Consider the following 19,482-nt stretch of genomic DNA (forward strand, 5'->3'; position numbering starts at 1 on the left):
ACCTCACGGCCGATAATGCTTTACCCGTTAATTGTGCTAGCATCGCTTCTAATATATTAGGTTTAATAGTATCGGAAATATTATTAAAAATGAACTCGCATTTAGCCAAGAAAGAAACTAAATCAGACTCTGTTCCTCCCGAAAAAGCAGGAACCAATGCGGTTGCCCCTTGTAAATTTAATTTTTCTGGGTTAACCATTTTTATTTTAAATGTTTCCGGATTATATGATACTACTTGCCAATTTTTGGGATCTCTGTCGGACATACAATATACAATATATTATTCAAATGACTTACAGAGCTTGCATCTTTATCCGTGGGTCGTTTGAAAAGTTGACTTCCGTCCTTCTGGAATTTGATTTCTGTCCTCCCTGGACTAGACCGCTTGCTTGAATCCTCTCTGTTCTCCTTCCTGTCGTGAACTAGGTTTCGTCGGTGGGTCTCAAAGTACTTATTTTTTGATTTGACTCAAAAAAATTTCGTTTGATGAAGTATGATCCCACACCTGACACCAAATTTTATGTAGTAACCAGTGATAGTTACTGCACGCTTCTTTTACGACGAATGCACGTTCCGTCGTAGGTTGGAGAGTTGAGGTATATATAAGTTAACAATAAATTAATAAGACAATTGATACGTTTATTAACTTATAAAACAATAATGAAAAGGCTTTCGTTAGCGTAAGCACAAGTACTTAGCTACCGGAGAGCAAGTGACAACACTAACTTGGTCTAACTGACTCTTAGCTAACTCTAACTAACTCTAATTAAATCTATGATGAGAACTCATATTTATATGGAACATGCCGTGATGGAGAATCGGATGATCTACGTCTATGAAGTGGCGTGATGTGTCTAATCCAATCAGGAAACGGCATTAGTGGTCCGACTCGGTGGCGTGATATAGTCATAGGCCACTGGACTTCGGAACTACGTTTTTATACTAAAAACGTCGGTTTACTACACATCGGTGGCGCCCTCTAGCAGATAAAAATATAAATATAAATCTATTATATAAAAATAAGTCCGGTTTTCCTCCCTGACGCTATAACTCCAGAACGCACGAACCGATTTCCACGGTTTTGCATTCGTTGGAAAGGTCTTGGGCTCCGTGAGGTTTATAGCAAAGAAAATTCTGGAAAATTCAGGAAAAATTCAACAGAAAAGTGGGGAAATCGTTTTTCACATACAGCGCCATCTATTATACATAGCATGTACTTCAAACCAATAGCAACGGTGCGTGATAAAGTGTGTGACAGATAGTCATTATTCTCTGCTCAGTTAATTTCATTTAAGCTCAGTGTAAATTATGTGGATCGTGCATTTGAAGTTAAATTCAACACTCTGTCCATAGTCCAAAATGCCTAGAGAACGACGTGCGAACATCGGCCGCCGCACAAGACATGCAAGCCAGCAACAAGTCTATTCAAGGAACTTAAGAGAAGAAAGACAAAATATAATAAGAGAAAATGACCGATTGAGACATCGCGTGAGCACACGAAGATCATTGGCATCATACAATCGCTTGGCATTCCAATATGATTCCACTGCGAACTACAGTGATGATGAAAATTTGGATATTGGACGAATGACGACTATATGCCGATATTGCAATGCGGTAAAGTTCAAAAGAGAAACGGTTGGATTGTGCTGCGCAAGTGGAAAAGTCAAACTGGATCCATTACTTACACCACCACAGCCACTGAAAACATTGTTTGATGGAAGTGATCCCGATTCCAGCCATTTTCTTCAACACATCCTTGAATACAATAACTGCTTTCGCATGACTTCCTTTGGAGCTAATATCATTCGAGAAGGCGGCTTCATGCCGACTTGCAAGGTAAAAGATACAACACACATAACCAACACATAATTGCAACACATAACAACTTCATATACACCACACACTACACCATCACACGATTTACAATGTATTCATGAACAAATTTTAATGATTATTTGCAATTACAGATACAAGGTCAAATATATCATTTGCATGGTTCAATGGTGCCAACACCAGATGAACCGCATCAATTCCTGCAAATATATTTCATTTCGTCGATGGTGGATCAGCTGAACGTGCGGTGCAATATACAGGGAGCACAACAGTTACAGAGACGAATTATTGAACAGTTGCAAGCATTTTTTCACGCTAATAATGCTGTGGTTAATATGTTCAAAACAGCATTGGAACGAATGCCATCGGATACGCACAAATTTGTCATAAGAGCGGATTGTACTCCAACAGGTGAACATGTGCGAAGATTCAATGCACCCACCGTTAATGATGTTGCTGCAATTATTGTTGGCGATCCAACTAAATCACGAGACATTGTCGTTCAGCGAAGAAGCAATATCATGCATCGTGTAAACGAGACACATCGATTGTACGATGCGTTACAATATCCAATCATTTATTGGCAAGGGCAAGACGGATACGACATCACGTTGAAGATGGTCGATCCAATTACAGGTACAATATTCACACACTAATTATTTCCATTATTACTTTTATTGGTTTCCATTAACAATTCATTTAATTTTGCATTTTCAGGAGTATCAACGAATAATAAAAATCTAAGCGCAATGAATTACTATGCGTATCGTATGATGATTCGTACACATGAGGAGAATGTCATTCTGAAGTGCGGTCGGCTATTCCAGCAATTCGCTGTCGACATGTATGTCAAAGTCGAGACCGAACGTTTAGCGTTCATCAGATTCAATCAGCCAAAGCTACGATCTGAGGACTATATACACTTGCGTGATGCTATTCATTCAGATGGTGATGTTCAGAATATTGGACGACTGACGATTCTCCCATCAACTTATATCGGAAGCCCACGCCACATGCACGAATACGCTCAAGACGCTATGACGTACGTGCGAAATTATGGAACTCCGGATTTATTTATTACGGTCACATGCAATCCGAAGTGGACGGAAATTGAACGCGAGTTGGAACCGGGTCAAAAACCGCAAGATCGCCATGACATAATCGCCAGAGTATTTCAGCAAAAACTCAAGGTTATGATGGATGTGCTTACTAAGTATCGAGTTTTTGGTGACACACGTTGTTATATGTACTCGGTGGAATGGCAGAAGCGTGGACTACCGCATGCTCATATCCTAATTTGGTTGCTGAACAAATTACATTCAAATGAAGTGGATGACATCATATCAGCTGAAATTCCTGATCCAGTCACTGATCCCCGTCTACACGACATTGTGACGACACAGATGGTGCATGGACCGTGCGGTGCATTAAATCCATTATCGCCTTGCATGGCTGATGGAAAGTGCACAAAACGATATCCGCGACCGTTAGTTGCTGAAACAGTCACAGGGAACGATGGATATCCAGTTTATCGTCGGCGTTCAAAAGAAGATAACGGTCGAACTATCAAAGTTAAAGTTCAAAATCAAGAGATTGAGATCGGAAATGAATTCATTGTACCATATTGCCCGCTGCTATCACGAATTTTCGAAACACATGCAAACGTTGAGAGTTGTCATTCGGCCAAATCAATCAAATATTTGTGCAAGTACGTCACAAAAGGCAGCGACATGGCTGTGTTTGGTATTGCGTCGGAAAATGTGAATGACGAAATCAGCAACTTCCAAATGGGCAGATACGTCAGTACTAATGAAGCACTGTGGCGATTATTGTCATTTCAAATTCATGAAAGATATCCCACAGTTGTACATTTAGCAGTGCATTTGGAAAATGGCCAAAGAGTTTACTTCACTGAGGCTAATGCGGCACAACGAGCTGAGAGACCACCATCGACAACATTGACTAGCTTCTTTGCAATGTGTGAAGCAGATCCATTCGCAGCGACGCTGATGTACGTTGAAATGCCCAAGTATTACACTTGGAATCAATCAACAAAGAAATTCCAACGTCGCAAACAAGGAACCCCAGTTCCAGACTGGCCACAGGTGTTTTCAACTGATGCACTAGGTCGTATGTACACTGTTCATCCTAGAAACGATGAATGTTTTTATTTGCGACTGCTGTTAGTAAATGTACGTGGACCGAAATCATTTGCGCATTTGAAAACTGTGAATGGCCACCAATGCCAAACATATCGAGAAGCATGTCAACTATTGGGTTTGCTGGAGAACGATTCTCATTGGGATTTAACACTTGCAGATTCAACCACATGTTTTCCTTCACAACCAATTCAGTTATGGAACAAATACAAAGACGCCATATGTGAAGATATCTTGCATCGCTTGCGTATTCAAACGAATAATCCTGACATCCAAATAACCGATGAAATCTACAATGAAGGATTGATTCTGATTGAGGATCAATGCTTGACTATTGCAAACAAGCTACTGATTGAAGTAGGAATGATTGCGCCAAATCGATCGATGCACGATGCATTCAACCAAGAATTAAATCGAGAGCTGCAATACAATGTTGATACATTGCAGGAATTCGTTAGAAATAATGTTCCGTTGCTGAATGAACAGCAAAAACAAGTATACAAAACATTAATGCAAGCGGTGGACAATAATACTGGTGGTCTATTCTTCCTGGATGCACCTGGAGGAACAGGGAAAACATTTGTCATTTCATTGATTTTGGCCACTATTCGATCAAGATGTGACATAGCTTTGGCGTTAGCATCATCTGGAATTGCGGCGACTCTTCTAGATGGCGGTCGTACTGCACATTCTGCGCTTAAGTTGCCACTCAATTTAAACACAATTGATACTCCAACGTGCAATATTTCCCGATCCAGTGCAATGGGAAAATTGTTAATGCAATGCAAGCTCATTGTTTGGGATGAGTGCACAATGGCACATAAGAAATCACTTGAAGCACTTAACTTCACACTGAAGGATCTTCGGAGAAATAACAACATCTTTGGCGGCTTGATGATATTGTTGGCAGGCGATTTCAGGCAGACGTTGCCAGTAGTTCCCCGTGGAACGCCTGCAGATGAATTGAATGCTTGCCTAAAGGCATCACCTTTATGGAATAACGTAAAAACATTATCGCTAACCACTAATATGAGAGTTCAACTTCAAAATGATCAAAGTGCTGCACAATTTTCCAAACAATTGTTAGATCTTGGAAATGGAAAAGTCCCAGTTGATGCGACATCTGGATTAATTACTCTTACCAACGACTTTTGCCGATTTGTAGACACTCAATTAGTTCTTATTGAAAATGTTTTCCCAAACATTAGTGAGAATTATAAGAATTATGCTTGGTTAAGTCAACGAGCAATTCTTGCAGCAAAGAATAATGATGTCCACGCACTGAATTTCACCATTCAATCAAAAATTGCTGGCGATTTGGTGACATACAAATCCGTTGATTCAATAACAAATCCCGATGATGTAGTAAATTATCCAGGATTATACCAGGATTTCCACCACATAACTTGCAACTGAAAGTTGGTACAGTTATTTTGATACTGCGTAATTTGAATCCACCGCGACTTTGCAACGGTACTCGACTTTCGGTAAAGAGACTTATGCCGAATTTAATTGAGGCAACCATTATTAACGGAAAGTACGCAGGTGAAAATGTATGTATTCCTCGAATACCAATGATTCCGACTGATCTTCCGTTTGACTTCAAACGATTGCAATTCCCAGTTCGCCTTGCGTTCGCAATGACAATTAATAAGTCGCAAGGCCAATCGCTTAGTGTTTGCGGGATAAATTTGGAAAATCATTGTTTTTCACATGGACAGTTATACGTTGCGTGTTCACGAGTTGGGAAACCATCCGCTTTGTTTGTGTTAACGTCAGACCAAAAAACAAAAAATGTGGTTTACCAAAGAGCACTACAATGAAACAATTAAATAACACTTCATTTTAGTAGGTAATTGAAATGAATTTATTAGTGTTGTGAAATGAAATAAATATTTTCCTTTTCAAATATATAACAAAAAAAATTTTTTTTCTTTATCTTTTAATCACCAAACGAAATGTTACATAAAACGAATCTGGTGGCGAAACGGAGTTCGCCGGGTCTGCTAGTATAATATAAATAATAATACAAATATCGATAATAGCAGGGCTTGAAATCGATTAATATTGATAAAAATCGAAAAAAAAAATATTTTTATATTCTGGTTGATATACATTTTTTATTATAGATACTGAGAACTTTTAGAGTAACAAATATAATAGTTGGCACATTATTCATTTTGTTTTGAAACTTTATGGTTTTATGTTACCTATGTACTTTTTCAATTGTTAATAGAAGTTAATCATTTAAAGCCGTAATTGATTGTACTATTTATTAAATTATTTACTATTTATTTAATTGATTGTACTACTTTCATTTTTGAAATGCCTCGACGAAAGTTAAACATTGGTCGATCTCAGAATGATGCCAAAAGAAAGCGTGTAGTACGTAGAGAACGACAAACAAGCTATCTAGGTTTGACGCTCAATCACAAATGTACTATTCAGTTGATACAGTTTTAGAAAAAGAGGATGCAGTCCATTTCCCAACTGAATTTCTTAACTCTTTAACACCTCCTGGAGTCCCACCACATAAACTGATTTTAAAAATAGGGGCACCTATTATTTTAATGAGAAATTTGAGCCCACCCACACTTTGCAACGGTACAAGACTACAAATCAAAAAATTGAGAAGTTCATTACTCGAGTGCATAATATTAACAGGCTGTGGTTATGGAAAAACTGTTTTAATACCAAGAATACCATTTATACCCTCAGATTTACCTTTTAAGTTTAAACGTATTCAATTTCCCGTTAAATTAGCATTTGCAATGACTATAAATAAGGCACAGGGACAAACACTTAACGTTGCTGGAATTGACCTAAGCGTTCAATGTTTTTCTCACGGTCAACTATACGTCAAATGTGTTGTGCACATGTGTTTGTCTCAGATCCCTCCTTTGTGGACCATCAAAGCAATTACACCACGCAAATTGTAATTGTCACCATGTATTGTGATTTAATTTCTGATTTCACCAAGTTTCCATGCTATTTTACCAGCATAATTTTATTGAATATTACTTGGTGGCTGTGTGTTGTTGAAATTTTTTGAACATCTAAGACCTAAAAAGTATCATAAAAAAATAAATGTTAACTAATTGCAATCATTATAATACGATAATATTATTATTTTCGATTCTATCTTCGAAAGTACTAAATGATAAACTTCTTCTACATAAAGACCTAGCAGTAATGTTTGAAAATAACTTTAGTAAGAATATACATCTTATTACAAATTTAATTAAGAAGAATTCTGGCCAAAAAATTTAAAAAAAATATTGTGTAGAGCTTCGACAATTTGCTGTAACTTTGAATTTTTATTCACCGAGGGCATATGCTCATGTTCGTGATACATTTAATTCAATATTGCCTTATCCTCGCACTCTAAGTAAATGGTACAAGCAGGTAGACGCTCAACCTGGCTTGACTGTTGAAGTTTTAAATACATTGGCGATTGCTTCAAAAAATGCTTCCAAACCATTGTATTGTGCTCTTATGATGAATGAAATTTCTATAAGGAAACATGTTGAACGGGACGGGAATTATTATCATGGATGTGTTAATTTTGGTGCAGAACTTAATGGCGATGATTTTGATATGGCTACTGAATGCTTTTTTATAATGGTAGTTGGTGTTAATGTGTCCTGGAAGTTGCCAGTAGGTTATTTTTATTGTAATCACTTAAGCAGTGATCAAAAAAGTAAACTAATTAAACGCTGTATTAATGTAGTAAATGATACTGGGTAAATATTACAAGTTTAACCTTTGATGGTTGTTATGTCAATATTAGTATGGCAAAAGAGCTTAGCTGTAAATTAATTCTAAGGCCTGAACAATAAATTAGTTATTTTAATCTTAATGATTGTAATGTAAATATTATTTTAGGTCCTTCGCATATGATTAAGCTAGTTCGATACGCTTTGGGTGAAAAAAAAAATTATTGATTTAAATGGTGAAATTGTAGATTATAATTATATTAAAAAATTACTTATACTCCAAGAAAATGAGCATGCACATTTAGGAAATAAGTTGTAAAAAGAACATGTTTTTTATTTCAGAAAAAAAATGAAGGTGAAATTGGATACCCAACTTTTATCCCGTTCAGTTGCTAATTCAATGGAATTTTGCATGACAATTTTAAAATTAAAAGATTTTGAAAATTGTAGAGCCACTATTAATTTCACAAATATTTTTAATGATGCATTTGATATACTTAATTCTCGTTACGTCATTTTAAACAGTTTTAAAGGAGCTGTTAATAATCAAAACTATGATAAAATATTTTCATTTATTCAATTTTTTTTTTATTATGTCAATAATCTTAGATTAATTCATGGTAAATTAATATTGAAGTCTCAAAGAGCTACCAGATTTTTAGGATTTTTAGTATCTTTTTCATCATTAATGAATTTAAAAAAAAAGATTTCATTGATACAAACAAAATAGATTTTTTACCCTTTTATAAATTAAGCCAAGACCACCTGGAAATGTTTTTCGGTAATATAAGGTCTCAAGGTGGATATAATAATAATCCTACCGCCCGTCAATTCAAATCAGTATACAAAATAATAATGGTAAATTCCCAAATTTAAGATAGAGGATTTGGGAATTGTATTGCATTGGAAGATAATTCAATACTTAATTGTTCTTCTGTTTCTAATAATTCAATTAATATAATTAATGAAAAGAAACAAAATGAAACTGTATCATTAAGATCTTTTTATAATAAACTCACCATAATTAGAGGGCAATAATTTATACATTTTTTATTTTTACTTTTATGTATATTAATATATTTATTTGTATTTATTTTTTATTAATATATTTTATATTAATGTATATTAATTTGTATTTGACTTTTATGGTTTATTATGTGTATTATAAATATATTAAATTAAAATATTATTATTATTTTGTATTTATTTTATTATTATGATAATAATCTATGATGAATAAAATCAGGTGAAACAAAAATTCATAAAAATATATTTACTCCTCCTTATATGGTCACACTGCAATTTGCTGTTTTGATTGCTTCATATTGCTATGCATACGCAGATTGGTAAGGGGCCTTCTATATTACTCTATGGTCCATGTACATTGTTTTGCTGGGTTTTATGCCAATCATTTTTAAAACAAAATCTGCTGTTTGATCTTTTGATTTTTTTTTTCATTGAAAAAAGATTGTATGCTTTACTTTCTATAGTAGAAATATCCAAAATTAATTAAATGTAATCAGCAGCACAAGTATTATCTTGGTTTGTTTCGGAAACAAGAATCATTTTTTAATAATGCTACTGATGTAATATTTCCTTTTTGATTTAAATCAATTTTGTTAAATCCCGGTTGTTTATTTAAATGTGATTTAGATGAACGAATCTTTGTTATCGAATGATCTTAAATACTTCCTTTTTTTCCAATCTTCCACTGCCGATGATTATTTTACCAATGTTATTACAATCCAAACACAATCTTGCTTCACTACAACTTTCCTCAGTATTTTTCACAGCAACAGAACAGCCAAATAAATGCATTGACTTATTACACTTATTACAGCGATGAAGCCCAGTGTGTTCATCTCCACTACTACATGTTATACATAAAATCAAAACATTTTCATCATCTGACAACTCTTCAGGAGAAATATCACAAAATAGGTCTTATTTGCTACTTAACTTTTTAGTGGTAAGTTGTTCATCATGGTACTTACTTTTTTAATTTCTGTTTTTATTTAATAATGATAAATCACTCAATGGACTTTTAATTAGTAATTTTTTATTGCTTAATGCAATTAGAAGTAGATGATCACTTTGATAATATTTTAAAATATGCTCAACAAAACTGTCTACTCTAATAGGTTAGTTCATTTTTAAAAACTCTATTTTGTAAATGATTAAAATTACTTTTGCATCTACTACTCAAAGCTATTTCATCACCAAATCCAAAAATATTTACCATTATACTTGACCAATAAAGAAATAGTTTCATCATATTCATGATAATAGGTTCAAGTTCAGGTAGATATTGAGTATTGTCATACTTACCAATTATATTTTCTACTAGTGTGTCACATTTCTTGGAAATTTCTCTTGTCCAATCTTTAAAATATATTATTTTTACATTTTCTTCATTTCTATCTTCATCACATCTTTCTGGAATTTCGCGACCATAGTTTTCAATATTATTTATTATGTAATCAACAGTAGAACTAGCCGACATAATCAATGATTGTAAAAATTTTTTACTTTATGATCACTGCTCATGGAGTTTTTATTTGAACTTGTCGTCACCATAATCATTACTTGTATTTATACATGGCCTATCATATTTACTAAAGGCTATTATAAATATAGCCTCTAGTATTTTTTTTGCTTCGTCCACGTTTTTACAAAAAATTAAAAGACGCATTGCTCTACAAAATAGCTATTCTGTTCTAGGATATTTTGATGTTTTTAATGGTTGCCATTGAGTTATTAAATGAACAAAATGATTTACATCATTTCTTAAGAAACTGATTGGTATTATTTGCTCATTATTTGTTTTTTCTTTAAGAATTGTAAAACATATATTTAAGTATTTTTTCAAAGAATTATACTGAGTAAATGACTGAACAAGTGCAGACATCAAAGCAAGTGATTGGTCACTAATTACAACTTTAGGTAGTGTGACAGTGGTAGATCTCAACCAGCGTTTTAGCCACAATGATTTTGAAACATTATCGTGTTGTTCTGATAGCATCGATAATATTGTAAAACTTTTATTTTTTTGTTGCATGATGCCTTCGTACAAATAAATTGGTCCACTATCATGTTTCTGACCAATTCTCTTAATTTTTATACAGAAGGCCAGAAGAAGTGAGTAAATGTTTTGTAGAGGATTTAATGACAATACAACCGAATGACAAGCAAATACAATTATTTTGCGATTATATACTAAGCACTTATATATCAGCTGATGCTACATTTCCCCTGAATATTTTGTCCGCTTTTGCTACTACAACCGTGCGTACAACCAATAGTTGTGAATCGTATCATTCGCGATTATACCGACGCTTTTACAGTCCACATCCGAATATTTTTAACTTTATTGATGAATTGCTTGAAGTTCAGTCAGAGACACAAATAAAATTAAGAAGTAAAAATCAAAAAAAGAAAAGCACGCTAGATAAGGAACAAAACCTAAGGAAGCAAATGACCAATACACCAGTAATGTTATAACCCGATTTGAGTTTATTAAATCAATATCAATGAAGTTTTTACCAAGTAAATAATATACATATAATAATATAATGTAATGTTTAGTAATAACGACATTTATTTTATTTTTTTAATTAATTTGAATTTGTAATATTTTTAATCTATATAAATCTTAATATTATATTCTTATATAAATAATATTTACTTACATATTTTTCCCGGGACTCAATTCACCTAGCCCCCTTATTGTTGTCACCAAATGGCAAATACTGTAAATGACATTTTACAGTATTCTCCAATCCGCCATCAATTGTAAGTAAGTAATAATAGGTAGGTACTATTATTACTACTAACAATTAATTATATAGGTACAACTTAGGCCTTAGTTACAAAATATGAACCAAGATTTATTTTGTATTAATGGTACGGGTATTTTAGATTAGGTGTTTTAGCGTCTGTTCGAATTCATGTAGAACGAGTTATAGGTTTAACTCGTTCAAAATATACAATACTTAATGGCCCTGTTCAAATAAGTACCCTTAGACACCAAAGTGACAAATCATGTCCCCTTAATTCGATTGTCACTGTATATTGCTCTTTAATAAATGTATGTAGTTCAGTTGTACCTTTAGAATAAGTATATATATTTACATAATTTGTTTAAGCAATAAGCATACTTAGTTATAAGTATGAAATATTTATTTGTTTCTTTAACTAAAATAATAACATAAAATTGTTACATAAAAGACAATAGTTAAAATATTATCTACAGGTTGAACATTTCCAATTTTTGTTTGGTTTGCGCTTGATACTTAAACATGTATAATTAATGGTACTAAAGATTTAAACACCCTTCTTGAGAACACATTAACATTTTACCCCCTTTGTCTGTTTTACACATACAATAAGGATATATTTGTCCACTTAAAGACTGTTGATTTGTAGTTGAAACAAGAGTGTTGTCAGTATTTGAAGTAATAAATCTTCCCAGTAATTTAGGTAAAATAGCTTCATAAAAGAACCATTTTGATTAAATTATTATTTCATTACACAATTCATGATTTATATTGATGCGTTCTATGTGATAGCTGTTTGGTGACCAAATAACAAAATCCTGACGTTCATTGTGAGACTTGAAATATTGCATGGTCGACATGTAGTTTTATTGTGAATGGTAAGGTTCTTATTATTTTTAAATCTTTGACCGTACGGCTGCCCGAGGCATTCGGTCCCGATCTGTTTCCTGAATAATTTTGTTGGTTTCCTTTGTCACTTTCTTGTTGATTATTTTTTTTTCATCCGCTCCTTTTTTTTTTAAACATTTTTCTATTGAATGACCAGCTTTTTTACAATATGCGCATGCCTCTTGCTTTGTATTCGAGTGTTTTGGTTTACTACTATGCCCTGTATCTGTGTTACGATTTGCATTTCTACACTCGTTCGTATTATGGTTACTTTTTTGGCAGTTTTTGCAATATTTATTTGTGCTATAAGCATTAAATTTTGAAGTAAACGTTTTGTTTCTTTATTTGATAAAAATATTTTTTCTTCTTCTAGGCTTACTTTCATAGCGTCTTCTAAAGTAGGAGGATTTCTAGATTTTATGATGTTTCGAATGCTATCTGGTAATCCTTCAATGTAAGTAGTTAAAGTAGTCTCTTTGATATAGTCATGTACCGCTTTAGCTTCTGCTACAGTTCTCTTGTTTGTACTGACATTACAAAGTTCGTAAAATAACTTCTCTATTCTTGAATAATTTCTTTTGTTTGTTTAACATTTTTTTTAAGTTTTGTTTAGCACAGTTAAAATGGCATTGAGAGATCACAACTATGTTATTCCAGCCAATCATGAAGAAGTTCAAAATCTTAACCTCTTCCTACAAGACCACACCTACGCTCAACGTCCTACCATTCAGATTCATGAACAACAACAAGAAAGAGAACAAGAAGAAGATTAACCACAAGCAGTTGAACAATAAGAAGAAGATCAACCACAAGCAAAAGAAGAAGAAGAACCACAAGCAAGAACATATAGGACAATGGCAATCTCTGGCATTCGGTTAAACTCAAAATTTTATACTCATATACACACCTTACACATCATTACACTACATAGCTCACTTATATTTGCGCGGCGAACCTAACCGCTGCTAGTTGAACTATAACACTATTACACATAAAACATACCGGTCGGTTGGTGTTTGATATGGTGCGTGTTAACATTTTATTGATAGGGTGTGCTGCGCTTACCATTGTCCCCATGAAACTGTTGAAGAAGTTAATAAATAAATAATATTTTATAAAATTACCTTAAGATTAACTTACTACACATCATGTTATTTAAAATAAATGTATTACTTTTTACAAAGAACATCAATGCATTGAAGAACTCAAACAGTGATGAAACTGAAAAATTCTCAAATATTTTTATTTCATTATCTGATGTTTTGAATCGCAAATAATGCAGATATCTAGCGAAAGGCATTTGAAACAGTAATAAAGATAAGTTTATTCAACTATATTAATAAGCAATAATTGTACTTGTTGCTTCCTAACAATATATAACTTTGTGATGTTGCTAATAAATTAAGTTCACAACATATTAATTATAAAAATTCTATTATGAAAGTGAAGTGGCTGCAGATGCAATTTAATATTTGCAGCAAAAAGGTGAACCTACATTCCAGAAAAGTGATGCTACAATATATTTTATTAGACAAATTGATCGTGTATTTGATATCCTCTATACCATTAATACCATAATATCTGTTTTTAATGACACATCTGATTATTTAAAAAATTTAAAATGTGAGAATAATCTGTTAGTATTGGGTGGAAGGAAAAAGTTTATTTTAGGATTCATAGTAACTATGTCTAGTACCATAGAAATTGCATAGAAGCTTCTTTATAGATCTCAAAATCCTCTTAAATATGTTTTAACTTAGAAAACTTCACGAGACCATCTTGAACTTTTTTTGGAATGTATTTGAGCTAGGGTTGGGAACAATAGAAAATACCAATCTAAATAACTGGTAAAATTTTCAAATATCTACGACTTATGCTTTTTGAATAATAACGTTATTTTTATTTTTAAAATCGTTATCGTTAGGTACGCGATTTCGTAAAAATTTAAAATTCAAACGCACTTAAATTTTTTCTTATAATGATGCTTCGAGTTTTCTCTATAGATACTTGAAGGAAAACTTATTGTTGTATTTTCAATTCTTAGTTATTAACACCAAAAATTTTATGATTTTTCAACTTCAAAATTACTTGCAAATTTTCGCGTTTTCGACAGATTTCGTAAAAATTTAAACTATAAACGCTTATAAAAGAAAAATTTTGATTAACGATTTTTAATTTTTTCAAACTACAATAAGATCAACTCATAAGGAACTTTTTATTAAATTTTCAAGTTTTTTGACTCGGTCAAAAAATTTAATCGACTCTTCAAAAAATCGAAAATTTCTGTGGTCTATAAATAACTCAAAAAAAGTCAAAATTTTTTGAAAATTTGACTGTGTATAGATAATACTAACATAAACATTTAGTGAAAATTTCAAAAATTTACAATAATTAGTTTTTGAATTACAACCATATAAAAAAATCAATTTGGTCTAAAACTGGTTTTGCGTAAAAATTCCCGTTTTTCCTTAATTTTTTTTTTTTTGGTTTTTGCCGGTGCTTTTGAAAGTTATTGGCAATTTCAAAAAATGACCTGCACAATGCACCAACTATATTCACTTTTGAACCAGAAAAGCTACTGAAGTTGAAAATCGAAGGGTTATGTCTACACGTTCTCGTGTACACGGACACAAAAAAAACACACAACATTGTAAAATCAATACATTCATCACTCCGCTCAGAGTCTAAAAATATATTTATCAAGCTTTCACTAAATTTTTCAATTTTATTTTGTTTTTAGATTTAATGTTAAGGTCGTCGTACAGTTAATATTGGTTATTTATTTAAAAAAATTGCTGAAATCAACCATCAACCACATGGTTGTAATTTTAGTTATTTAATTTTGGTCGGAGAGCGAAAAAATGGATTTTTAAGTGAATTCTTGTTTACTTGTAATGTGTGTCAAAAACATGAAGTTATTCGATCTGAAAATTCAAATTCGTCGTTAATGGATGTCAACACAACGACAGTTACGGCAATTGTAAATTCGGGGCAAGGTTTTGCTCAACTGGAAACTTTTTCTGCTATTATAAATATGCCAAATATGTGCAATATGTTATACCAGAAACCACACGAGGATGTTCACAAGTTTACTAGTGAAACAGCTTGGGAGGCAATGTCATTAGTAGCAGAGGAAGAGGCTGAAATCGCAATAGCAAATGGTGATGTAAGAGAAGACGGTATTCTCATGATCACAGTCATTGCCGATGGTGCGTCGTCAAAAAGAATCTATAAGTCTAATTACAATGCTTTGTCAACGAGTTGTAAGTAACAATTCTTAAACTCATCAATTTACCTACAGTTAGACATTATTTACATAAAATATACTTCCATATATAGGGTTGTAGGGTTGTATTGTTGGTGAAAAACCAAAAATGTTCTTTTTTGGGAATAAGAAACAAGTATTGTTCGATTTGTGTAAACGCAAAGGCAAATTCCCGTGAACCTCCAATACACAAATATTACAAAAATTTGGAAGGTACATCAACGTCAATGGAATCGGACGTAATACTTGAAGGATATAGACAAAGTATTAATATGCATAATTTAATTTGCCATAAACTTATTGGAGATGGCGATAGTCCAGTCACCAAAAAATTAAGTATTGCTCAACCATATGGACCTAACTGTTAGATAAAAAAGATAGAGTGTAAAAACCACATTTTGCGAAATTATATCAGCAAAATAAACAACATGGCAGTCAAATGAAAAAGTTCCAGTGGTAAGGTTGTACCAAGGTTTTTGAGAAAACTTTTAAAAGATATTAAGCTTCGAATTAGGTGTTGATGTTTAGCAAATCAATAAATATTTTTCTCATAATAAATGTATTATTATAAATAATAATAATAATATATTTAATTACTCCTCAATAACTTTGTATTTTTTTTTTCTGAGATATGGAATAACAAAAACAATTGAACATTGGTAAAATAATGAAAATTTAACTCACAATCAAAAGGCTAAATTATTAAAAAAAGACATTGACAACGGGCCATATCATATGTTTGGGTGTCACAACAATTGCCATCCGTACAAAATTATTATATATTAATATTATTATATATTAATATATTATTATTAAACGTGCGTAATAACAACGTTCGTTAAAAAGGAGGCTGTCGTTGTGTTCGCGCTTCGTTTTTAGTATGGTGCAAGTTGCGTTGACCCGGAGTGGAACAAAGAAGAGATGACCAGGTCAGACGTATCTCGTTTTTTTTTATTATAATATTATTATTTGTTATTGATAACAATTGTTATCAGGCATATTATGCCGTAATTATTAGTATCATATTTATTAATATTTGTATTTGTTAGGACTGCAATGTGCTCTGATACTTATATTAAATATAATATATAAATTACTATATACCGTAGCCATTAATAACCTAAACATTGGGGGCATAACAAACATCCTTATAATTATGCTAAGGGTGAGCAGCCAAGCAAGTAATGATCGAGTATAATAAACTAGGACCGGACCTAAAAACAAAGGTAAAATCCAATTAAAAGTATCATCGCCCGTATGCTTTCTACCCGCTAGAAAATAATGACAAATAATCATAATGACTATGTGATTGCTATCCGGTGACATATTATGGATACGTAATTACCACCCGATAGAATATACTAGGTGCATAATCACTCACCCGAAAGAATATTATAGGCACATAATTGACACACGGCGTCACGCGTATGACGCAAAGCGTGGGTAGAAGCGGATGCACGTGCAGATGACCATCAGGGACCTGAAGGTACCGCGGGAGTCCCTGGATGATATATAAGGGGGCCCAGATTAGGCACATTTTAGACGTGATCCATCAGAGTTAGAGCGAGCACCTTCACGTCACTCAGTTCAATATTTATGTCTCCTGGACTTAGAATATTTTTCACAAGTTTAATTTATTCAATTATTTGGACTTAGAATAATTTTCAATAAAAAAAAACACTTAGAAATATTTCGAGTCTTCATTTTTTACAAACAAACCATTCGATACTACATCATTCTACTGCTTGTACGTGGCACGTTGCAGGACTAACATAACTTTAAGTCCTATCTATTATTTCATTTATGATTCTTTGGTTATTCAATACATTTTATACAGTCCATTTATTAAATATTTGTTATTTGTTATTATAATAATTACATGGGTAGCACCCAGCCTAGAACGTCGAGTCATTAATCGTGTTCGCTTGAACCGAATTTCGCGACAAAACAGCTTGAAATTATAACTGTGTCAATGTAATCCACAGGGTAAATGTGATACTTGGCATACTGAACGAAAACATCGGCTGACTGCTTCTAACTTTGGTAGAGTATGAAAACTCAGAAAAAAATACTCCTCGTACTAATACAGTCAAATATATATTGTACGCAGAAGATTTTATGTTGAAGACTTCAGCAATGACGTAAGCTAGAAATATTGTATATAACATAATTAATTTGTTACTATTTTGTTTTGTTTATCAATAGATATGGAATACAATATGAACTAATGTCTAAGGTAGCATTTGAAACTTTATTCGCTGTTAAAGTTTTACCAGCCGGTTTATTTATATTTGAACAATACAATTTTTTAACAGCTTCTCCTGATGGATGGTGGGAGAAAATGAAATAGTTGAAATAAAATACCCACATAACAGTAAAGATATTAAACCTCTCCAAGTAGTTGTGGCTAAAAAAATTAAATTTTTAAATATTTGTAATAATGGTGATCTGCAGTTGAGCAAAAATCATAATTATTACTACCAGGTTCAGGGTCAATTAAAAGTAGCCAATAAATCATCCTGTTATTTTATAGTTTTGACTCCAAAAGGTAATGAAATAACCACTGAGATAGATAAGAATATACTGGAGCGCGGACTCGCCTATGATTGTATGTTACGAAAAACGGGCCGACTTATTTTTCGTTACCCCCACTCCTGTATAGCAAGAAATTGAACTGCCATACCAATAACATTGAAAGACTACACATTTTAACTTGACACAACTCTGGGATAAATGGTCATATTACGTTAACTTTGGTATCATAATTTTTGCTTTTATGTGTACTTCAAACTTGTATTTACAAAAAATTAAAATTAAAACTCTGAACATTTTTATTTATTTTTGTAATAACTCAGGTTTTTTGAGTGGGAATCTAGATATTAAAATTAGGGTTTTAATTAGATACTAATTTATATTTTATTACAACAGTTATAGAATCTATTAATTGCAATGAACAGCATGATTTTAAATTAAAAAATTAAAAATATATTTATCAAGACTACCTAAATTAAATTAAAAATATAATAATTAGATAATATATTATTCACCTATGGAATTGAATAGATTTTAATTTTCTTTCCTTGTTCCAACTCTTTGTACATCCAAAGGCTGAACATGACAAAACCATTTTTATATTAACTCTTAAATTACTTAATATAATTAATAAAATGTTACTAATGTAAATACACAAAACAAAAATAGTGAATACTATGCATGAGATAAGCGTATTAGATTTTCTAATAGTATTCTAATATTTCTAATAGTTAGCCAGCACAACATCAGAAAACATTAAAACAATGCCTTTATTATGATAATTATTTTTATTTATTTCAATTATTTGAAATTTTTTACCACCTTTAAACATTTTTTAAAATTATATACAAATGACATCTATTTTATTTTATGTTATTTTTATTATGATTAATCTCTTATAGATACTTCAAATGTATAATTTATACCTATAGTTTAAAATATTTGGTGTATTATTTTATTAAATATTATTACGATAGAAAAGTATATGCAAATTATTAAACGAATATTTTATATAATATATATTATAAATACCTATGTCAAAAAAAGTGTTACATAATTAAATTGATGTAAAGGTACATTATAAAATTTAAAAAAAATGTATTTAGTTGATACTGGGCTTTTTTTTCCAAGATTCATTATAAATAATATAAATTATAAATTATAATATGGTATCGCGTGACGAGTATTATACTATTTATACTACAGCATGGACAATTTTGTTTTTAATAAAAATGTTGTTCAGAGTTTTTATTTTTATTTTTTGTAAATACAAGTTTGAAGTACATATAAAAAAAAAAATTTGATACCAA

At 32.0% G+C, this 19,482-nt stretch overlaps 1 protein-coding gene across 1 annotated transcript; it reads left to right on the top strand.

Annotated features, from left to right (window-relative positions):
- Nucleotides 1–1,359: 1,359 nt before the first annotated feature.
- On the top strand, nt 1,360–5,411 carry LOC126554547 (uncharacterized). Its single transcript, XM_050209605.1, has 3 exons — nt 1,360–1,839; nt 1,971–2,472; nt 2,554–5,411. The coding sequence occupies exons 1-3, from the start codon at nt 1,360–1,362 to the stop codon at nt 5,409–5,411; spliced, it is 3,840 nt and encodes a 1,279-aa protein (XP_050065562.1).
- The last annotated feature ends 14,071 nt before the right edge of the window (nt 5,412–19,482 follow it).

This window comes from Aphis gossypii, unplaced genomic scaffold, assembly GCF_020184175.1.
Source record: "Aphis gossypii isolate Hap1 unplaced genomic scaffold, ASM2018417v2 Contig00537, whole genome shotgun sequence".
NCBI classification, from domain to species: Eukaryota; Metazoa; Arthropoda; class Insecta; order Hemiptera; family Aphididae; genus Aphis; species Aphis gossypii.

What these genes read in the sequence shown, in the direction of transcription:
- LOC126554547 (XM_050209605.1), top strand. Translation starts at nt 1,360, where the DNA reads ATGCCTAGAGAACGACGTGCGAACATCGGCCGCCGCACAAGACATGCA. An exon ending in GCTTCATGCCGACTTGCAAG is followed by an intron (nt 1,840 to 1,970) that starts GTAAAAGATACA and finishes TTGCAATTACAG; the next exon opens with ATACAAGGTCAAATATATCA. An exon ending in GATGGTCGATCCAATTACAG is followed by an intron (nt 2,473 to 2,553) that starts GTACAATATTCA and finishes TTGCATTTTCAG; the next exon opens with GAGTATCAACGAATAATAAA.